Here is a 23,195-nt window from a genome sequence, read left to right on the forward strand (position 1 = left end):
TCATGTCTCAATGAGAAGATGCTAGCCTGAAATATCCTGGTTATTCTAAGTATCTAGGAGTAATCTCTTACATCTTGTTTCTTGAACCATCATCCAAATAATATTTCATGTAGAAATACAAACAACGGCACAATCTGACCGATTGCAAATAAGATCTTTCACTAGGTCTTATCTCGCGGCGATGAGGACAGCGAAGTCTAATTACTTCGCCGCCCTCATCACGTCCGCAGATAATCGCCCGGCCGCCCTGTTTAGGGTAACTCGTTCCCTCCTTTCTCAGGAGGTGATGGAGGAGCTCTTGCAGGGGCAGGCCGAAGAAGTTAGCCAGCATCTGGCAGACAAAATTGCTCAGATTCGGACCGGTTTAGACTCTGACTGGGCAGAGTTTGATGGGGAAGAATTGAGCGGTCTTGAGAGTATTATCTGGACTGAGTTTGATCCTGTGACTCCCGAGGAAGTGGACAGGATTATGGGGAGGCTGAGCTCTACCACCTGTTTATTGGACCCGTGCCCTTCCTGGCTGGTTTATTCAGCTTGGGAGGAGACACGAGGCTGGTTCCAGGCAGTGATATCTGCTTCTTTGAGTGAGGGTGTCCTTCCCACCGCTTTGAAGGAAGCGGTGGTGAGACCCCTTCTCAAGAAGCCTGCCCTGGATCCAGCTATTTTGAATAACTATCGTACGGTCTCCAACCTTCACTTTTTAGCGAAGGTTGTTGAGAATGTGGTGGCGCATCAGCTTCCTCTGTTCCTGGAGGAAACTGATTATCTTGACCCGTACCAATCGGGTTTCAGGCCCGGGTACAGCACGGAGACGGCATTGGTCGCGCTGATGAATGATCTCTGGTGGGCTCGGGACAGGGGTTGTTCCTCTATCCTAGTCTTATTAGATCTCTCAGCAGCTTTTGATACCATCGACCATGGTATCCTGCTGTGACGTCTCAGGGGGTTGGGAGTGGGGGGCACTCTTTTACAGTGGTTCTCCTCCTACCTCTTGGGCCGTTCGCAGTCGGTGTTGACGGGAGGGCAGAGGTCTGCCCCGAGGTCTCTCGTTTGTGGAGTTCCTCAGGGGTCGGTCCTCTCTCCCCTCCTGTTCAATATCTATATGAAGCCACTGGGTGAGATCATCCGTGGTTTTGGGGTGGGGTATCATCAGTACGCCGATGATACCCAACTTTTTCTTTCCACCCCAAAGCAACTCAGTGATGCCCTCGACATGATGTCCCGTTGCGTGGAGGCGGTTCGGGTTTGAATGGGGAGAAACAGGCTCCGACTCAATCCTGCCAAGATTGAGTGGCTGTGCGTACAGGCATCTCGAGTGAATCATTCTATTCCATCTTTAATGATGGGGGGTGAGGTGTTACCCCCCGTCGATAGGGCTCGCAACTTGGGTGTCCTCCTGGACTCGCGGCTCAGTTTTGAAGATCATATAGGAGCCGTGACCAGGGGGGCTTTTGCCCAGGTTCGCCTGGTGCACCAGTTGTGGCCCTATCTGGACCGAGATGCCTTGCGCACAGTCACTCATGCGCTCGTGACCTCCCGGTTAGACTACTGCAATGCTCTCTACATGGGGCTGCCCTTGAGGACCACTCAGAGGCTTCAGCTGGTGCAGAATGCAGCTGCGCGAGTTGTGATGGGAGCTTCTCGATACTCCCATGTAACACCTCTGCTCCGCGAGCTGCATTGGCTTCCGGTTGCCCTCTGGGTGAGATTCAAGGTGCTGGTGATGACCTATAAAGCCCTAAATGGCTTGGGTCCAGGATATCTGAGGGAACACCTGCTGCTGGCATCAAGTTCCCTTCGTCCAGTGCGCTCCCACAGGGAGGGCCTTCTCAGGGTGCTGCCGGCAAAGGATTGCCGGCGGGCGACACCCAGGGGGAGGGCCTTCTCTGTGGGCGCGCCTGCCCTTTGGAACCAGCTACCCGTAGAGCTCAGGACTGCCCCTGATTTTCGTTCGTTCCGCCGGGACCTGAAGATCTGGCTCTTTGAGCTTTCCGGCCAGGACTGAGAATTTTTAATTTTTAACTTATTGTAATTGGGTTTTTAATCAGAGTTATAGGGGTTTTAGATTTTCAGTCAAGGATAATTGAATCTATTTTAATTGTTATTAACTTTTGTATTGTAATATTGTTTTAATTGCCTTGTGAACCGCCCTGGGTCCTACGGGAGAAGGGCAGTATATAAGTTCAATAAATAAATAAATAAAAATAAATAAATAAATTATATAAACTTAGTCTGCTCTATAAACCTGTTACTCATGCCTCTTACTATTCTTAGTAGAATGGTGTTGGAAAGAGCTTAAATGTGATAGTTTGCACATTTTTTTACTTACAGGATCAGACAGAACTGATTTGGAATATGAAAGATGAGTTGAAGACAGCCTGTTCTACCAATGACTTAAAGGAGCTGCTGATAGCCAACAAGCAAGAAGTTCCTTCTGGGGAAGCTGCTGTGAGTTGAGCTCCATTTTATTTGACATATTGTGTGGAAGTGAGGGAAGTGAAAGAAGAAGAATATTTTGTATTTATCTATTTGAGCATGCATATACAAAGACACTGAGCTTTTTCTAAACATTACTGCTCATGCAAATTTAATTGAAGTGAGATGAATGTCTGCAGCACCCAAAGATCTACATGGATCTAAACTTGTCTCCGTCAAAAGATGCTTAAAAATATTTTGGCCTAGCCTTTGGCCTAGGGTGGGTAGCAAACCTCTCATAGGACTATGTTATATCCCCTTAGCTTGTTATCCTCTTCTGTTGATTTGGCTATTTTATTCTATTTTGAATATGCATCATTCATCTTCCTTTGTTTTAGTGTTGCACGCTGCCCATCTTGGTTATGGAGTCGGGTGGTGGCCTTATATACATTTCATTAATAAGATAAAAGCACTCAGGTAGACATGGCTTTGGCATATTAACACAAGTGGTATTTAACATTCACTCATTCAGCAATTATTCAAAGTTATAGCAGCACTGAATGAGAATGACTGATAATGGGCCCTCATAGTTGCAGCTGTCACAGCATCCTCATGGTTACCTGATTGCCTTTTGGGACCTTCACTGCCAGCTTCTGACAAGCAAAGTCAGTAGGAAAGCTGGCAGGAATTGCAAATGGCAATCATGTGATTGTGAGATGTTGCAACTCCACAGGATTCACCTAATAATGGCAACAAGGGCTGCCAGAACTGCTGTCCTGAGTCAGCATGGTCACATGATATTGTACCCAAGCATCACTTACCAATTTTGTTCCTAGCGTCAGTTACCATTGGTAAGTAAGGACTACTTATAATGAAATTTAACTTTCTAGGGTGGCTTTAATGGTTTTGATAAAAGGGTATGGAATTAGGAAGCAAGGGTGCCATCTAAAGGCAGTCTGTTGCCAATATAGGTAGTTCTTATCCTACAATTAATGACTGTTCAAAGTTATGACTTGACACTCTAAAGAATTTCTAATTATTGTAAAATGTTATGTTCCATCGCCCTTAGCAGCCTGTTTGCACTTGGGAACAGTTGCCAAGATCATCATGATGACTTTGTTTGCATCAAGGTGTTCGCTGATTTGTTGTTGATTATCTTTTCCAGAATCTTCCCAGGTATTGAGGTCAGGCTGATAGGTCTGTAGTTTCCTGGATCTATTTTTTTCCCTTTTTTGAATATGGGAACTACATCAGCTCTCTTCCAGTCCTCTGGTAGTTCCCCAGTGCTCCAGGATCTTTGAAAAATATAGTTCAGTGGTTCTGAGATCACGTCTGCCAGTTCCTTGAGAACTTTGGGGTGTAATCCATTTGGTCCTGGTGATTTGAACATGTCTAGGCTGGACAGGTGTTCACTTACCATTTTTTTTGCCTATCTTAACTTGCGTTTCTATTCTGTTTTTTATGGCACTGGTTTGGGTAGGTTGGACTGTTTTTTCCCTTTGTGTAAAGACAGATGCAAAAAACGAATTAAATAGTTCTGCTTTCTCCCTATTGCTTGTCACCTTCTTGCCACTTTCCCCCACTAATGGACCAATCATTTCCTTAACTTTTTTCTTGTTTTTTATATGTTGAAAGAAGCATTTTTTGTTATTTTTGACTTTGGTTGCAAGCCTTAGTTTATTTTGAGCCTTAGCTTTCCTCACTTCATCTTTGCAGGCACGGGCTATTTGCTGATATTCTGACATAGTTATGTGCCCCTCTTTCCAATTCTTATACTTGTCCTTTTTATCTTTCAATTTATCAGAGAGTTCTTTATGCAGCCATGCTGGTTTCTTTTGAGAGCTGTTATTTTTCTTCTTTGTTGGTATTGTACTAGACTGGGCCTTTATTATCTCACTTTTCAAAATTTCCCAAGCTTCTTGAGTTGTTTTCCCCTTTAGGATTCTCATCCATGGAATTCTTCCCATGGTCTCTCTAAGTTTATTGAAATTAGCTCTTTTAAAGTCCAAGACTCTAGTTTGGCTGTGTTCTATTGCTTGTGTCTCCAGAATGTTGAATTCCAATATTGCATGATCACTTCCCCCCAAAGTTCCTGTGGCTTCGACATTTTCTATCGTTTCATCTCTGTTTGTGAGAATTAAATCCAATATGGCTAATCCCCTAGTTCCCTTCTCTACTTTTTGGGAGACAAAGTTGTCTGCTAGGTTTGTCAGGAATCTCTTTGATCTTCCACTTGGTGCAGAGTTTGTCTCCCAGTTGATATCAGGGTAATTAAAATCCCCCATTACTATTGTGATGTGCTTCTTACATACCTTAGTTAGCTGACTAGCAAAAAGTTCATCTATTTCCTCTGTTTGGTTGGGCGGCCTATAGTATACACCTATGGCAATGTCATTTCCCCCCCTTTTATATTGACCCAAATGCATTCAGGTTTACAGTTTTCGTCATTGTTGTGCTCTATTTCTGTAGAGATAAAGTTATTTCTTATATAGAGAGCAACTCCACCTCCTCTTTTGTTTAGTCTGTTTCTTTTAAATAGTTTAAATCCCTCTAGCTATGTGTTCCATTTGTAGTTTTCATCCCACCATGTTTCCGTAATGGCAACAATATCATATCCACCCTCATTTACCTGAATTTCTAGTTCACCCTGCTCACTGTTCATACTCTGTTCATTAGTGTATAGACATTTGAGTCCTTTATGACTGACCCTATGTTTACTTGCTGCATAACTTGTGTGGTGCCTGGCTTCCCCTATTTTCTTAGATTGCCGGGACAGTGATGTTCTGTATCAACTCACTGTCCCCATTGTTTAGTTTAAATGTTCCTCCAGAAAAGCTGTGATTTTATTGCCAAGTAAGTCAGTCCCTTTCTTGGATGGATGGAGACCATCTCTTTTATACATTTTTTCATTGGACCAGCTACAGACATCGTGACTAATATAACCAAAGCCTTCTCCTTTACACCACTCCTTTAGCCACATATTAAATTCTGCTATACGCTGGCCTTTTCCATTTTGCTACCTGTAAGTATATCTTAAATAATTGTGGGAAAGACCTGGTATCAGAAATAGAGTAGAATTAAAGAGTCAGAAAGGGTTATGAAACAGTTCAATGCTTCTGCTAAGTTCTTATAATATGGAAGGTCCTGATGCAATTGAGAATAATGCTGCATTTTGTCATATAGTTCTGATGATAAACAGATTAGGGGTAGTATTAGCATGTGACCCTTGAGGCTCAGACAATCTCAATGTATACATGGTTGTACTTTGACAATTAAAAAGGTTCATTTCTGTGACCATAGATTGCTGTAACCTGAAGCACAGGTTCGTGCTCTTTGTGAGCAGTGACTGTCAGAATTATACCAAAGGCCAGTTTAATTCAGATTCTGTTCTAGCACTAGTTAGTGCAATGCCTGTAAGAAACACACAAGCAAACCATTGTGTAGTATCCTTGCCCTTATATTTTCCAACAAACAATATTGAGATGCATAGAGCCTTCGGTATTGGGAAGAACACATAAGCTATTTATGCCATTCCCCCATTAATAGATGTAATTCCTTCATAAAGTTGTTGAAGTGAGTGGCACTTTGTGGTTCAGGATTTTGTTGTTACTGATGCATAAAAGAAAAAAAAACTTTTGTATTTTTTCTTTGCCATAAATATCTCACCATTTGGCTTAATTTGAGTGACTTAGGATCTAGAATTATGAAAAGAGAAAAACAGTTATAAGGCAATTATTTCAGCAGCCTCCCCAAATTTTAATTTTTGTTACTTTTCCTGCACTTTAAAATAACCGCAGCAATTTTCCAAAACCATTTTTTTCCATAGAGTAGCCAGAATTGAACAATGTATCTCAAGTGTGCATCTTCATAGATGTGCTGACAGTTTTATATTGGGTTCTTTTCTTAAGATGTGCATCTTTCATAGGGATTGTGTGCATGAAATGTGTGCATTTTTCATAGGGATTCTTTTATGCCTATGTTGATAGAGGTTATAGTGCTATACTTGTAATGCAACACTTGCAGAAGCCACCAAAGTGAGTCAGCTGCTTTACTTCTGTATATTTTAACTCTAAAAGATAGTTTTGTACATCATCTTGCTAAAGCAAGCTGGGAGAAACTTCAGTTTGACATCTAAATGAGCCTCTCACTTTTCTTCGCCCAGTTCCAGGGCTGTCCTTCCTAGTCAGAAGAGAAACTAAGACTCAATAAGGTAAGGGACTCCTGGGAACCGTTCTGTAGTTTATTGCTGGCTTCTTGGCCACTGCAACTTTTCAGTGAGTAGAGGTTGGATGAAGAGGAGGGACTCCTATAATTTTAGGAGAGAGCTCTGTTTGAAATTTGTTTGACATCCTATACTCCAAATAAGGCTTCTGTGGCACTGGACACGACTCATTTCCTGTACTTTTATTATTATTTTTTCATTGCTTCAGATCTTGGACCGTGTTGCAGATGGGATGGCTTTTGGAGCTCTGCTTCCCTGTGAAGAGTGCAAAGGGCAGTTTGTGTTCAAGAGCAATGCGTATTACTGCACAGGGTATATCACAGGTTGGACCAAATGTGTTTCCAAGACACAAACACCCAGCAGGAAAGAATGGAAAATCCCAAAGGTAGGTTGTGAGTCCTGCTAACCCCCTTGCTGTTATCATGTTGTATAAGGGAGAAAACACATTCATTCTGAGAAACATCACTCTTCTGTTCTGTTTTTTTTTTCCGTTTCTCGCTCTGAAGTCCTTCTGCCAAAACTCTGGGACACTTACTCTCTCTCAGCCCTTTCTCCTTTTCTAAAGAAAAGGTGGATATGGACCTGGAAAGATTAGGCCACCTCTTCTCACTCTCTCGCACGCTCCTACCCCCAGTTACAGCAAGAAAGGGAAGTCAAGGAAGTGAAGGCAGCTTTTGCACATTTATCACCCAAGGTTGCCTTCCATTGTTGACAAAGAACATGGCTTGCTAAGTCTGAGCCTAATGTGATGAGCCTAACCCAGGGGTAGGCAGCCTTGGCTCTTTTATGACTCATGGACTTCAACTCCCAGAATTCCGCTGGCTCAGGAATTCTGGGAGTTGAAGTCCATGAGTCATAAAAGAGCCAAGGTTGCCTACCCCTGGCCTACCCTTCCTCAAATTTAATGAACAAATAAAATGATTTTGCCTCTGAACTCTAGCCAAGAAGCTGTTGGTTAAAGAGGATTGGTGGGGGATAAAGTCATACGATGAGATTGTTGGAGAACTGTCCGTGTGCCCTGCAAATGAAGTGTACTATGCAGTATTGCTTAATTGGTTTACGGGCCTTGTTTAGTTTGTGACTTAATACTCTTGAGATCTGTCAGTTGGTATCACTCTAATAGATGTAAATTTAAAACGAAAGATTTGAGATGCATATTATTAATACCTATGGAAGCAGCAACTTCGCCAAAATCAGTGACCTCCAGATTTATTGGACCACAGCTTTCATCATTCCTAGCAACCATTTTTGCAGCGCTCATAACATCCCCAGATTGCTTCATGATTTGGGGCATGTTTTTTTCACTTGCCTCCCCCTTTCCCAAAATAAAAGGCAAAATAATAATAATAACAACAACAACAACAACAATAAAAATGTTGGAAGGGATCTTGGAGGTCATCTAGTCCAACCCCCTGCTCAGGCAGGAAACCCTATACCATTTCAGACATGCCTCATGCTGTGAAAGTAAAGCACTGTTTTAACATTGCTGCCCTTGAAGTTTGTTCTGTCTTCTTTTAAAGCACAGTCTGTAACTGGTTGAAAGCTGCCTACTATCAATTTAGAGATCCTCCAACTAGGGATATATTCAAAATAGTGAAATGGTGAAGCAGAATCATAGTTTCAGATAGGAAGAGTAGTTATGTATGCCCTCTTTACACTGATATAAAATAATACATTGCTACTACTGGGTGTTTTAGTTCAGAATGGCTGGAACCCAAGTGTTTTCCATCCCTAATGTAAAAGAATAAAACTTACAAGAGACAATCATTTGATAAAACAATATAGCTTCAGGATATTGAAACCAAGGCCAACTTGGCAATGGATAGAGTTTGGATAATCTCACTCCACTTTAATTTTTTATTAATTGCACAAAACTGGGAGTTGGGGCAGGCAATTAGTTCTCCCCAGCTGCTTTTTTTAAAAAAAAAACCACTTACACTTTCAAGTCTACAGGATCATTTTTGATTCCGTACCACCCTCCACTGCTGGAAACATAAGGGCCATATTTTCTAGAAAAGAGGATGAAGAGAAAAGAAGGGGACTCCTCCTCTCTCTTCGTTGTGATTTGCATTTATCTCAGTCTAGTTTGTTCCTGTGAGAGATGTTTAATATAAGGTGAGCCATTGCAAGGTTATTGTTGCTTCTTTTTTAGAATTTTATTTGAAATATTAAACTAGAGATGCAATTGAAATTATTCAGAGATTTGTAAATTGCAATTTATGGTTTGCCCTTTCTGATGCGAATAGAGTTTGTGAACAATAAACCTTACCTGAATTTGCCTGCCTATTTTTTTTTCCCATTGCATTAGCTTAAGAGAGCTCTTTTCTTATTACTGTTTTTAAATTTTTTATCCTTCCGCACAACAGAAACTCCGGGAGATCCCTTACCTAAAGAAATTCAAATTTAAAAAGCAAGACAGAGCATTCTTGCCAGAGGCTGCTTCTACAAATCCTGTACCTCCTTCGGCAGTTTCTGATCCTATTACAGAGAATTCGGCTGCACCAGCAGGTATGTTATCTGGAGGCCATTGTGGGAAATTGTTTTGATTAAAAAACATGAGATGTTAGTTTTCGTTAAAAGATCGTTATTCCCACAGGGGAGAAAAAGTTTACCTACTGAAAAATGCTATTTACCATTAGAATGAATAAATTATAATTTAATTTTCTTTATCCTTTTGCTATGTTATACTATGCATACTTTTGTATAGTATACTAAATATGCTTCTCTTTATTTTAGATCTGCCTATCCCTAACAAGTGACTCTGGGCAGCGTACAACAAAGCTAAAAGAAATAGTACTTAAAGTCGTTATCATTAAAAACACTGCGTATCGTAATTATATCCTGGAGATCACATATTAATTTCCAAACACGTTCTCCAAATCTTTTTAAACACAAAGAAGTTTGCTTCTTAAAGGTGCTTTTTCACGAGCCAACTGGACTTTCTTGGGGTTTTTTGTTTTTTTTGGAAGACGTTTCGCTTCTCATCCAAGAAGCAAAACGTCTTCAGAGAAAAACAAGAAAATCCAGTTGCCTCGTGAAAAAACACCTTTGGGATAACTATTACCTGGATGGCTGAGAATCTCCATAGACAAAGACGTTTACTGTCTTTTCTACAACAGCCACGTTTTTGTTCCAAAATATATTTTTAGTAGAATGGTACTTTCAGACAAACACTTCATGCATGAAATTATTCCTTAGTGTTCTCCACAGATGGCAAGTCACAGGTATGCTAATCCATAAAATCTTTAGACTTTTAGTAAGATGGGGATGGTGGGATTTGTAATTTAAAAGTTTGTTGAAGGTGACCATTTGTGAAAAGCAATTTGAAGTGGAAAAAAACAAACTTGCATTATCTGATGTTTGCCTTTCCCCACTTTTGTAGTTTTAACCCTTTGCAGTACTGAATTAGCTGCTTATTTGTAAACATTTTCACTGTTGTATACTTTTCTGTAACTGTGATACGAAGGACTTTGAAGGATGAACCAATCCATTTTCTATGCTTTAACTAACTCAGTAGAAACCTATCTCTTCCTCCCACCCTCTTCCACAAAAAGCATTTGATGTGTTCAAACGTCAGGGTAGCTGAGGTACGTATGAATGCTAGAGCTAAGATAACATTCTCAGGAAAGGAAAGATACAGGCATAGAGTCAGTCCACCCTTGTGAAAAAAGCAATGAGTCAAAAAGATTCTGAGCAAGGTGGAGAGAAATAAAAGAAGAAAGTCAGAAAGTGATTCAGTGGCATTCTTGTCCTGGATAAGAAAAATTGGGAAGCTGCAATTACAGGTTGTCTTGAAGAGAGACAAGAGAGTCATCCTAAATAAAGTTGATGTTTGGCAATTGCATGAATAGCGGATTCTGTTGGAAGAAAATGGAAGGCTTTTTCTGACAATGTCTGGTGTGGCTTATTATGGTATAACAACTGAATTACTCATTTTCTCTTGAAGGAAGACATTGAACATCTCCCCCCCCCCAGCTTTCCATCAAACACTAAGAATAAAATCCCATCTATTATGCATAAAAATGTATTTAAATTGCACTGTCATATTCATGGAGTCAAAAAAAATCTCATCACACTATGCAATGGAAAAAATGACACTGGCTCAAGAATTTAAAGTGACACATTAAAAAGTCAGCATAGTGTGTAAGGTAAAGGTGTAAAGTTTTATATCTTCACATTTCCTTCTTTCTTTGAATAATATATTCATATGCTTTGTGGTTTCACTTGACCAGATAAACCATTAAACAACATGAAGATATTAGTCCTTGGAAAATTGTCAAAGACCAAGGATGAAATTAAATCTGCTGTTGAAGAACTCGGGGGAAAGGTGACAGCGACTGTGAATAAAGCTGACTTGTGCATCAGCTCTCAAAGTGAGTAGATGGTGGTATCATTAGGAAGCAGGGGCAGGCCTAAAAGAGAAGTATATTGTATTCAATTTAGCAGCTATACAAGGAACTCGGGGCACTGAAGCCATTCATCAGTGTCTTAAATATAATCTGGTTATGACTGCTTTAACTTGATACAATTACAGCATACCTTAGTTTGCTTCTATGTCTGTTGTTTAATCAAAATATTTCTGCCCCTATAAATACTCTTACTAATAATCTTTTTAACTATCTTGGTTTAGTCTTTTGTTTTTACTTCATTTTTGTTAGCTTACTGCTTCTTTACTTCATTCTCCTTTTTCAGTTGTAAAGCTCTGTAGTGGTTCAAGGCCGGGCTTGTAGGGTAAAAGATTGGAGGTCTCCTCTGAAAATGCCCACCTTCTTGCTGTAGTGTAGCAAGCTGATAGTCCTTTTGGTATTAATCTCAATATAATTTGATATTAATAAGAACAAAGGAAATACAGAAATCCTTTTGTAACTTTGAGTCAGTGGAAAAAAATTAAAGGATAAAACGTGGAACTGTAAAACTACAAAACTTAAGTTTTTAGAAAGAGGAGAGATTAAGGAGATCTCTGTGGTTTAAGTATTGGTAAGTATTAACTCTCCTGCCTGACAAAGGATGTTGATTTCATGCACAAGAAATAGCTGTTCTGTGAATGCCAGCTTGTATCACAGCAAACATTTACATTTATTTATTTATTTTATTTATTTATTTTTGGGACTTATATGCCACCCTATCTCCCGAAGGACTCAGGGCGGCTAACAACAATAAAAACAACAATACAAAAGTTTAAAAAAAATTAAATAAACAGCCCCAAAATAAATTAACTAAACAATTACATATTAAAACATTTTAAAAACCCGTCGTCAATCCAGGTCAGCCTGATGGAAAAGGAAAGTTTTGAGGTCGCGGCGAAAGGACCGGAGATCCGGGGCCATCCGGAGCTCAAAGGGGAGTTGGTTCCACAGGGCTGGCGCTCCCACAGAGAAGGCCCTCCCCTTGGGAGGTCGCCAGCCGACATTGTCTAGCCGACGGCACCCTGAGGAGGCCCTCTCTGTGTGAGCGCACTGGGCGATGGGAAGTCGTCCCCGGCAACAGACGGTCCTGCAAATATCTCGGGCCTAGGCCATGTAGGGCTTTAAAGGTAAGTACCAGCACCTTAAATCTCACCCGGAAGACAACCGGTAACCAATGCAGCTCACGCAGGAGGGGTGTAATATGGGAGTATCGGGATGCTCCCATCACAACCCGCGCGGCCACATTCTGCACCAGCTGGAGCCTCCGGGTGGTCTTCAAGGGCAGCCCCATGTAGAGAGCATTGCAGTAATCTATCCGAGAGGTAACGAGTGCATGAGTGACCGTACGTAGGGCATCTTGGTCCAGATAGGGGCGCACCAGGCAAACCTGGGCAAATGCCCCCCTGGCCACGACTCCAATATGATCTTCAAAACTGAGTCGTGAGTCCAGGAAGATGCCTAAATTGCGTGCCCTATCAACGGGAGGCAACACCTCTCCTCCCATCACCAAAGATGGAACCTCTTGGACAAGTCGAGATGCCGGTACGTAAAGCCATTCAGTCTTGGCCGGGTTGAGCTGGATCCTGTTCTTCCCCATCCAAATCCGTACCACTTCCAGGCAAAGGGGCATCACATCGAGGGCATCACTGGGTTGGTTCGGGGTGGAGATAAGAAGCTGGGTATCATCAGCATATTGATGATACCTCACCCCGAAACCACGAATGATCTCACCCAGCGGCTTCATATAGATGTTGAACAGGAGGGGCGAGAGTACCGACCCCTGAGGCACCCCACAACTAAGGGGCCTAGGGGTTATTATTTATTTATTTATTAATTTAATTTATATACCGCCCTTCTCCCAGGGGACTCAGGGCGGTGAACAGGGCAATACATAAAAACTAGGTACCTCTGCCCTCCTGCCAACACCGTCTGCGAACGGCCCGAGAGGTAGGAGGAGAACCACTGCCAGGAGCCAGCCTCGTGTAACCTCCCGAGCCGCATAAACCAGCCAGGAGGGACACGGGTCCAACAAACACGTGGCGGCACTTAATTTCCCCATGATCCTGTCTACTTCATCCGGAATCACAGGATCAAACTCTTCCCAAATATCGGCCAAACCCATCGTTTCCCCTTCGTCAGATTCCTTTTTAAAAATTGAGTTTGGGACTAATACATGAAATAAAGTACTTTTTTAGACAGTTTGTGAGTGTCCTCTAAGTGCTACCAGCCAACTATACAGTATCATCCTCCAGGAAATCTAATCTACTCTTACGTAGTTTTAAATTTACCCTCTAAACTCACAATATATGACAATTTCAGTTTAGTAGAGAAATTTTTCCTTGTGCATCTGTTCCCATAAGTCTAAACACTTGAATATTGATGTTATTCTTATGGCTACACACCTAATAAATTTGTTACCTGAACATAGGATTTAATAAAATTCTGGAGATATTATAGCATTAGAAGCTCTGAGTTCATACTTAATACAGTTAATACAGTGTATGATCATGGTAATTGACCTCAGTGTCAGGTATCTGTGTGAGGGTAGAGGGCTGTATTAGAAAAATAAAAGGTAGGGCTGCTACAACTGAGCAGATGAAGCTCTATCCTTTGGGAACACAATATTAGATTAACAAAAGGGGAGTGTGGTCCAGCAGAGCCCCTGAATTCTTCTCATCAAGTACCCTTTGGGTAGCTTTGTAGGTGCTTCTCACATGAAAACAGACATCTGCAAGTTTCTGTACCTTGCAAGTCAGTGTGTTTTGCTGCTCCAGTTAAAGAAGGATAACATACTATGCCTTGACTTTTCTATTCTCTCTCCCTCCCCCATCTCTCAAATGCAAATCTTACAGAGGAAGTTGACAAAATGAACAAAAAAATGGAAGAAGTAAAGAAAGCCCACTTGTGTGTGGTGTCGGAGGACTTCCTTCAGGATATAAAAAGCTCCAGCAAGGGTTTTCAGGAGCTAAAGTCACTTCATGCGGTGTCTCCCTGGGGTGCAGAAGTAAAGCAGGAACACAAAGAAGTGCCTGTGAGTGGAAAATCCAGCGGACACCCAAACGTGAAAAATTCTGGGAAGAACAAGGAAGAACAAGGTAAAAGCCTAAATAGTAAAGGTAAAGGTTCCCCCGCACATGCGTGCTAGTCGTTTCCAACTCTAGGGGCTGGTGCTCATCTCCGTTTCAAAGCCGAAGAGCCAGCGCTTGTCCGAGGACGTCTCCATGGTCATGTGGCCGACATGACTAGACACCAAAGGCGCACGGAGCGCTGTTACCTTCCCACCGTAGTGGTCCCTATTTTTCTACTTGTATTTTTACGTGCTTTCGAACTGCTAGGTTGGCAGAAGCTGGGACGAGTAACAGGCGCTCACTCTGTTACGCGGCACTCGGGATTCGACCCGCCAAACTGCCGACCTTCTGATCGACAAGCTCAGCGTCCTAACCCACTGAGCCACCACGCCCCTTCAAAAGCCTAAATAGTAGATGTTATTTTCACCTAAGGCTGCTATTTTCTTACTAAGAACACTTATTAACATTTAGAATAGGATCCTTAATGGCCATTTCAGGATTTGTCCTAAATAGAGGCTATTCAAGAATGAAAGGTACATTTTTGTTAAAAAAAAAAAAAAAGAAAATATTAGAAAAGCTGCCCAACAACATCAGTTGGGACTGCCAGAATTGCCATTGCTAAGTGAAATGGTCATGTGACTTCGCATATTACTTCGCACAACAACTTAGTGTTAGGAATTGTAATCCCAATTGCTGTCATGAAACAAGGACTACCTGTAAACAATTGCTGCATCCTTGTTTTGTTACAAACAGAAACCCATAGTTCTATTTATAGTATTTGGTTGAGGGACCTAAGTGTTTTAGAATTCTTCCTTTATAATCTCAGGAAAACATAAAGGCACCATTGACAAAACTACATATATCCAAAAAAAAGAGTTGTATGCCTTCTCTGTCTCAAATAAAATTTTTAGGTAACCTATTTATTTGGATTTTAAAGGCTAGGTTCTAAAGATTTCTGTAAACTAGGTGATTGGATTTAGCAGGGATTAAACAAAATACAAATGTTTCTTTTGATTTATAAACTTTATAATCTGCATTGTGTTCAGTTCTGTTTTTCTCAATTGTAGTCTGAACTGCAAGGTATTACAACTAACTTTACAAATTTTATTGAGCATCATTATTGTTCGTGTTAACTGTTGTTATTCCTACATATTGTCCTGCTTTTTCATTGGTTAAAATACTCCCAAAGGCAAATAAAAATCATTTAAAAATTAAACCAATGTTAAAATAATTTAAAGAAAACAAAAATGTTTAGTAAAAATATATTAAAACCCTACAAAGCTTAAAAATAATCCCAGAGACAATTAAAAATATTATTCAACTACTAAATTACATTATCAAGTTATTAGAAATATAGAGACTGCCATAAAGTTAGCAGAATAACTCAACAAATGATCAGTTTGCATTACAGGTTGAGTTCTTGCAAGGCATAAGGAGCATTTTATAATCGCCTAATTATACTTTTTAAATTGTTGAATGAATTCTATCTACAGAGAGAAAAATAATTACTGTTCTGTTTCCCATCATCATTTTCTAGGAACAAGTAAGTCTGAGAAGAAAATGAAGTTAACAGTTAAAGGAGGGGCTGCTGTCGACCCTGATTCAGGTATTTTCATAAATAATAATTCTAAAATAATTCTAAAACTTCTAAAAATAAAAACTTACTTTGGGCAGCCAGGGAATATTCTTACACCCTTGCTTTCATTTACTGGTCTGGTTTTCTAAAGTATTTCTAATGCATGAATGGCATGAATGTCTCTATCTTATTGATACCACAATTTACCCAACGTACGTGTGGTTATACTTTATGATGAGTTAAACAATAATAGTAAGACTTCTGATTTTTTCACCTAGCCTCTTTTGTGTGATGTTTCCTAGTGCAAAGCAAGGAAGTTGGCACTCTGGGAGCTGAGACAAGGCTTTTGTGTTAGTCATTCAGGATAGGACTCTCTGAGCATGGTTACTTGGAAAAATAAGCCCATAAATCAGTTACGGGCATTTACAATTGTCCTTTGAATCATCTTTGTGCCAGGAAAAATCAAAACTCCACCTTTTTCAATCTTATGCTCAATTTAATAATCCGAATAGAACAAAATGTGTTTCAGAATAGACAGAATTAACATTTATTATATATGTAAATAGGTCTGGAAGATTCTGCGCATGTTTTTGAAAAAAGTGGTAAAATCTTCAGTGCCACTTTAGGTCTGGTTGATATTGTCCAAGGAACAAATTCTTACTACAAACTTCAGCTGCTAGAGGATGACCGAGAGACCAGGTGAGAGTTCTCCTTTTCTAACCAGGTACCACATTGCAAATTTCTCCTTAGTTTGGTTCAGGTAATAATAACTGATGCTGTTTTATTTGTTTCTCATAAGGATTGTTTGATTCAGATAATCACTTGTTGCCCCTAAACAGGCTATATAAGAATCCAATACTAAAACAATTTGTACCCCTACATAAAACCAATCTTCAGGCTGCAGTTCTCTGGGAATGACTTCAGCTGAACCTGGTTCTGTTCGTTTGTTTTTTTAATTTTGCTTTAGTTAAAACTCAACTATATAGTAGCCTACAATGCAAATATATAAGGCAATTTTATCCAGAACATGTTTACACAACTACAGATGAGAAACAAGCAGAGGGAAGCTAAATAAAGCATTGCTTTATGTATTGATTTTGCCTTCCTTTTGTCCCTCATATGGAATTCCAAAGTTAGTTCACAAGTTAAAAAGCATACCACTTAAATGAAATAAGATTAAGAAAATCACAGCCAACTTAAACGTATCTTAATGGAAGCAGAAAATACCTAATTTATATTAGCTTTGAGATATATCACAGAAAAAACCTCTAGTGTTCTTACTACACAGCAGTTTAGTTAATTTCCCTTTTATTCAAGTTCACATTTCTTATACATGTTCAGAAGTTCAGAATTTATATTTCAAAGAAACACTTTTACTTTAGAAATCTTTCCCAGGTTTATCTAATTTGGGGGGTGGGTAAATATTATGGATTTATAGTTAAAAGCAAAAGATGGTTAAACTAGTCAAGGGTTTCTCATGACCTAATCAGCCATCCCAGAGGAGCTTCTTAATTATTGCAGTGGAGTAGTTTAGTCAGCTGAGGATTTTTAAATAACAAATCACCAGTCTTGTAGGTGATTCAAATAATGGCATAATCTTTTGCAAGTGCGCACACACACACACGCACACACACGGGACTAATTCTCACTTTGAATTAGCATATGGAGTTCTAAGTAAGCAGATAAGGTATTTTCTGCTCTCTTGGGGGGGACTCAGTGGGGTTGGATGTCATTAACTGGGGCAATACTAATTGTTGCTGCCAATTCTAGATGACAGGTATCTTATTAGTAAACAGCCTGATCTTAAGGAATTTGGGGGGGTTGAGGGGTCCACCTTTCTGTAATCATGACATCCTTAGTCAGACTGCAGCCTGAAGGTTGCCAAGGATAATAATAGAATAATAATAACTTTTATTGTCACTTTGAATGTACACTAATCGGCATACATTAAAATGACATTTTGTTGCATTAAGCTCTCAAAGGATCATATGCTTTTCACTTCATCCTGGCCGTTACAAGAAAAGGATGTTAGGTTTTCTATTTTTTATTATAGTCTGGTAAAAAAAGGTTAGTTACAGAGAATTAGGCAGCTCTGTGGTTTAATGCCAGCCTAGTTTCAAAACTAGTATCAACAGTTATTGTAGTTGATGGCATAAAAGACCTTTGAGAGATCCAATACACCAGAAACTTCATGTCTGTTTATGCCTTCTATATTTATTCTTCTCAATAATCACAACCATGGTCCCCCTCCCAAGCTCAGAGAAGCTTCTCAGCAACATGAGAAGGAATAAAGCGGCCATACACATTTTCACCTAGTTACATGCTATTCCCCTTTCAGAACAATTGCATATTGATTTCCAGCTGAATTAGACTAGGTTCACTGTTAACACTTGTGCTCCTGCAAACGTTTGTTGTAAAAAAGATGTTTTATTTTATATTTGATATTTTAAAACTCAGATTTGCTTATATTCAACCTACTGAAGATGTGTAAACTCAAGTTAATGTTTAAATGATGCCGAATTAGTTAATGTCCCTGGGGAGGGAGAGGGGCTATCCCCTATATATATAAATGTCTTCTTTGTAGATTGAATTAACATTTAGGCAGAGCTTTCCCACCAGTTGTCCTTGTTTCCCAAGAAAGTCTACTGTTACCAAATGCAGCACAGGAGGCTGTTCTATGCTAATATTTAACTGATGTCACCCTTCTTTTGCATTTTATTATCAAATTATGTAATAAGGAATACCGTTAAGTGTACTGGCACATGTGCTACAAAGAGCTAGGTTTTATATCTTTTCTCTTAGAACAGCTTGCTAGATTATTTCATATTTTTCTTTAACTTATTTTTGTGTTTAGGTACTGGGTTTTTCGCTCATGGGGTCGTGTTGGAACCTCAATTGGAAGTAACAAACTAGAGAAGATGCCTTCTAAAGAAGAAGCCATTGAACATTTCCTAGATCTATATGAAGAGAAAACAGGCAATTCCTGGCATTCCAAAAATTTCACTAAATATCCCAAAAAATTCTACCCTTTGGAGATAGACTATGGGCAGGTAACTTTTTTCAAAAAGATACACTCTACTTTGTCAAGATTGCACATAACAGAACATGCTTTAGAGTAATCAGGAAAAACGTCAGTGTCAGGCAAAGATTTCACTATAGTGAACACTTGCTAGCTCCATTCATTCATTCATTCATTCATTCATTCATTCATTCATTCATTCAGAGTTATATTTAGGATTGGTATGAAATGAAAAGGTGGTTTGACTGGGACAAACCTAACATTATTTACTGCAACATTGTGTAGCCAACTATTCAATACCTGAAACCAGTCACCTGCTGCTTATTCAAACCTTGCTTAAGTAAATTAAGTTCTGACTTAACAATCAGTGGAACAGCTTACCTCTAGAAATTATGAGTGTTCCATCACTGGGGTTTTCAAGAAGAAACTGGGTAGCTATTTGTCTGGAGTAGCATGAGGTGTCTTGCTTAAGTTGGGGGTGGACTAGTCACTAGGAAGACCTCCAAGGTCCCTTCCAATCCTATTGTTCTATGTTCCAAACTGGTGTTTTGCATCATATCCTGCCTTTTATTATTTTCACAAATAATTCAAGGCAGCAAACAATATCTAACACATTTTCCTCTTATTTTCTCCACAACAACAGCCTATGAGGCGAGAGGCTGAAAGAGAGTGATTGGCACAAGGCCACCCAGCTGACTTTCATGGCTAAGGCAGGACTTGAACGCACTGTCTCTTGCTTATTAGCCTCAATCCTTGCATATGAAAGTGTTTAGCTTTAAAGAGGTGCCATCTTTCCCCCCCCCAAAAAAAAGTGATTTTGTTGATTCTGTAATATTTGATAGTGTTTAATCTTCCTTCCCATAGTCTTGCAATGTGGATCTGCTGAAGACCAGTAATACATTAAAAGATTGGCCTACAGTTTTTAACCTTTACCCCTTTTAAAAAAGCAAGACTATTCTGTCACCTAGGTCCTTCAGATATTTTTAGTTAGGATTCCTTCAGTCCTCTTGGCCATGCTGGCTGGGATTGCTTAGAGTCATCCAAAACTGACAGCATGAGAGGTTGCTTATCTTTGAACTAGATCCTCTTAAAGTCCAGTAAAGGACTAGATAATGGACAACGCCAAGAAGTCCCATGAGTGATATAGACTATTTAGTGCTGGATTATCTTCCAGCCATCATCATCCCAAATGATCAGAGTTGGTATTGTCGAAGTCAGCGGCTCCCAACCTTTTCTATACCCTGCACCCCTAGAATGCTTCTGATATATTCTCGCACCCCTTACAAAAGTTCAAAATAACGGTAACAAATTATAGACTATAATTTTGAAAACCCAAGTTTGCACCCCCTGGAATATCATCTCGCACCCCCGGTTGGGAACCCCTGACCTAAGTACTAGAATCTCTAAAGTTAGAAATCAGTTTTTATTTCTTTGAGGGCTGGAGGAGGGGAATGCAAACAACGTGCTCAATTTGTTGTTTCTCTTGTAGCTGTGGATATAAAATGTCTAGATTTTTGAAAATTCTAGTAGGTATGGGTAGCAATACTTTAGAATAAGGGTCTTCAAACTTGGCCCTTTTATGACTTGTGGACTTCAACTCCCAGAGTTCCTAAGCCAGGCACGCTTGCTGAGGAATTCTGGGAGTTGAAGTCTACAAGTCATAAAAGGGCCAGGTTTGAAGACCCTTGCTTTAGAAGATCAATTGAGTAGTTTAATTTGTGCATGTATGTTGCTCTAACAAAAGTTCCTTCCATTCAACTCCCAACCCTCTCCCAATAGGATGAAGAAGCGGTCAAGAAACTGACAGTGAGCGCAGGAACCAAGTCAAAGCTTCCTAAGGCTGTCCAAGATCTTATTAAGATGATTTTTGATGTAGAAAGTATGAAGAAAGCCATGGTGGAGTTTGAGGTTATTATTCATCCTTTGCTTAACTATTTGGTGTTATTAGTTTGATACTCTCAGAATGATTTGGAAAAAGGCAATATTCCTTTGATTCCAGAAGTAATTTGCGGTCTTCAAGAATAGTAACCATCAACAAAGTTAGGTAGTTCCCTTTTAAATTTACCTAACCTTTCCACACCTGGTAGCAACCAAGTCCAGACTTTAATTATGTATTTTGTAAAGAAGTAGTTCATTCATTCTTTATCTCTCAAGAATGTCACAATGGCTTTTCTTTGGCAGAAGAAAGGTGTGTCTTAATGTATATTTTTTTAACCTGTTTCCCATTATGTGAACATAATCTGGAAATAAGTGCGGATAAACCATTTATCTCATTTTTTAAACTTACAGTATTTTATTTAACTGGGCTGATCTAAAGAGAACAATTTTTAAACTAAATTATTTCAAACAAATTGATAGGCTGAAGTAAAGTTGCATCCTACACTTTCTTTGTATTTCTATTCTTTGGGCTAAGAATTTTGCTATTTCTTCCATATTCTTTTTTGCCACCAGTCTTCCAATATTTTCCCATGATGAAGTTCTACTTTAATGGGAACCATTTATTTTCTTGTTAGATTGATCTCCAAAAGATGCCTTTGGGGAAGTTAAGCGAGAGGCAGATCCAGAGCGCATACTCCATTCTGAATGAAGTGCAGCAGGTAAGTAAAAAAGAACAATTCCTTTTTCAACTATTTAAAGCAATATTCCTTTGATTACAGAAGTAATTTGTGGTCTTCAAGAATAGTAACCATCAACAAAGTTAGGTAGTTCCCTTTTAAATTTACCTAACCTTTCCACACCTGGTAGCAACCAAGTCCAGACTTTAATTATGTATTTTGTAAAGAAGTAGTTCATTGATTCATTCAAATTCCTTAGCTGTCCAACTCAAACCAAGTAACGCTGGGTGGCTTTTGTTACGTCTGAGTCTTTTCACTTCTATTTTCAGTGCATGACCTAGAATTCTAATATATAAAATGGGGAAAAAATATCCTTCTGTCTTTAACTTAAAAATATGTCTGATTTTAGATCTCAATTGTTTAGTCCTTCCTTGTACAGGAACCGCTCTAATCTGTTAATCATTTTGGTAGGCTTTTTCTGCAATCCCTTTAAAGAAATGGGTAGATTTTTGTTTTAATGGAAGAACTTTTTTTTGTTTTAGTGGAAAGCAAGTACAGGACCATGTGGGCATGTCTTTAAAAGGTACACAGGAAAGCTAATTGGAAAGTTAAGAGAACAGGACAAGGAAAAAGAGGAGAGAAGCAGGGTAATTAAAACAAAAGTTTAGGAAAGATAATAGTAACACTCAGGAAGAGTTTTGTTGATGTACTTAAAACCTGAAACAGCATGGACCCTGTTCTAGCTCTATTATTGCAGTGTTTGCTTTTGTTAACATTTAACATCCTGGATGCTCACCTGCCGTTCCATGATGTCATATTTTAGTTGTCTTGCTATTGATGATGATTGGGAAGGCACCATACTGGGAAAAGTTAGAGAAGCATTTCAAAATGGTGCCTTTAACTAATGTTTAAGTTTAAACTAACGTTTTATTAAGGCAAGTAACTCAAATACAGTATATACATTTGTTGCTGCTGAAGATTATTATAGTTTCATTTCTTTTTCTCTTCATGTAGGCAGTTTCTGATGGTGGCACAGATTCACAGATACTGGATCTCTCCAATCGCTTCTACACTCTAATTCCCCATGACTTCGGGATGAAGAAGCCTCCACTTCTAAACAACCTTGACTACATTAAGGTACTTAGATACAGAACTCTGCATTTAACTCTGGCACTTAAATACAGAAATAATGTAAATCATATTTTAATAGATGTAATTTTAAGGCAGTTATATCAGGCTAACAGTAAACTTTCTAATCTAGTTTGAATGGTTGATACACTGTTGGACATGGCCAGAATTTCCAGGTTCAGGACATGTCTCGCCTATAATATTTCTTAGGTAATCTTGTGGCCAATCACTTTCAGTTTAATTAAATACTGTATTACTTCATGCTTAAAAGGAGGGGGCATTTGGGGTGGTTAAAAGAATCAAATCCATCATCCTTCAGTTCCTTACATAAAGTGTAACACAAAAAATAGGGGAATTTTCATTTTTGTCAGAAGAGATAACTATTCCTATTTTTTGGAAAATAGCAATTAGAGAATCCTAAGCTCTCTCTTAGGATAATAAACACAAAGACTATGAAATGCATGTATTGTTATGAATAATTGCATCTTTCATTTATCAAGACTAAAGTGGAAATGCTGGATAATCTGCTTGACATAGAAGTCGCTTATAGCCTTCTAAGAAGTGGCGGTCAGGATGGGGATAAGGATCCAATAGATGTGAACTATGAGAAGCTCAAAACCAATATCCAGGTAAAAATGGCAGGGATGTATGTTATCCTCTTTTGACTCCATATTTTACAATTTTTCAAGTTTAATTTAGGTGAGTAGATACAAACAGTGGTGGGATTCAGCCGGTTCGCACCACTTCGGCAGAACCAGTAGCTAATTTTTTGTTGCCCAGGCCCAGAATGGACGTCCGGAAGCGGC

General features: G+C 39.4%; 1 protein-coding gene across 1 annotated transcript in view; it reads left to right on the forward strand.

Moving 5' to 3' along the window:
- Positions 1 to 23,195, forward strand: part of PARP1 (poly(ADP-ribose) polymerase 1) — a 39,102-nt gene that overhangs the window by 8,799 nt on the left and 7,108 nt on the right. Inside the window, exons 6-17 of the mRNA XM_083349221.1 lie at positions 2,332 to 2,448; positions 6,846 to 7,022; positions 9,004 to 9,145; positions 10,870 to 11,010; positions 13,896 to 14,138; positions 15,649 to 15,717; positions 16,254 to 16,386; positions 18,542 to 18,737; positions 20,486 to 20,614; positions 21,220 to 21,303; positions 22,276 to 22,398; positions 22,890 to 23,018. Coding sequence (XP_083205347.1) covers positions 2,332 to 2,448; positions 6,846 to 7,022; positions 9,004 to 9,145; positions 10,870 to 11,010; positions 13,896 to 14,138; positions 15,649 to 15,717; positions 16,254 to 16,386; positions 18,542 to 18,737; positions 20,486 to 20,614; positions 21,220 to 21,303; positions 22,276 to 22,398; positions 22,890 to 23,018 — 1,683 coding nt within the window. The remainder of the gene's footprint in view (positions 1 to 2,331; positions 2,449 to 6,845; positions 7,023 to 9,003; positions 9,146 to 10,869; positions 11,011 to 13,895; positions 14,139 to 15,648; positions 15,718 to 16,253; positions 16,387 to 18,541; positions 18,738 to 20,485; positions 20,615 to 21,219; positions 21,304 to 22,275; positions 22,399 to 22,889; positions 23,019 to 23,195) is intronic.

This window comes from Vipera ursinii (assembly GCF_947247035.1).
Source record: "Vipera ursinii genome assembly, chromosome: 1".
Lineage (NCBI taxonomy): Eukaryota > Metazoa > Chordata > Lepidosauria > Squamata > Viperidae > Vipera > Vipera ursinii.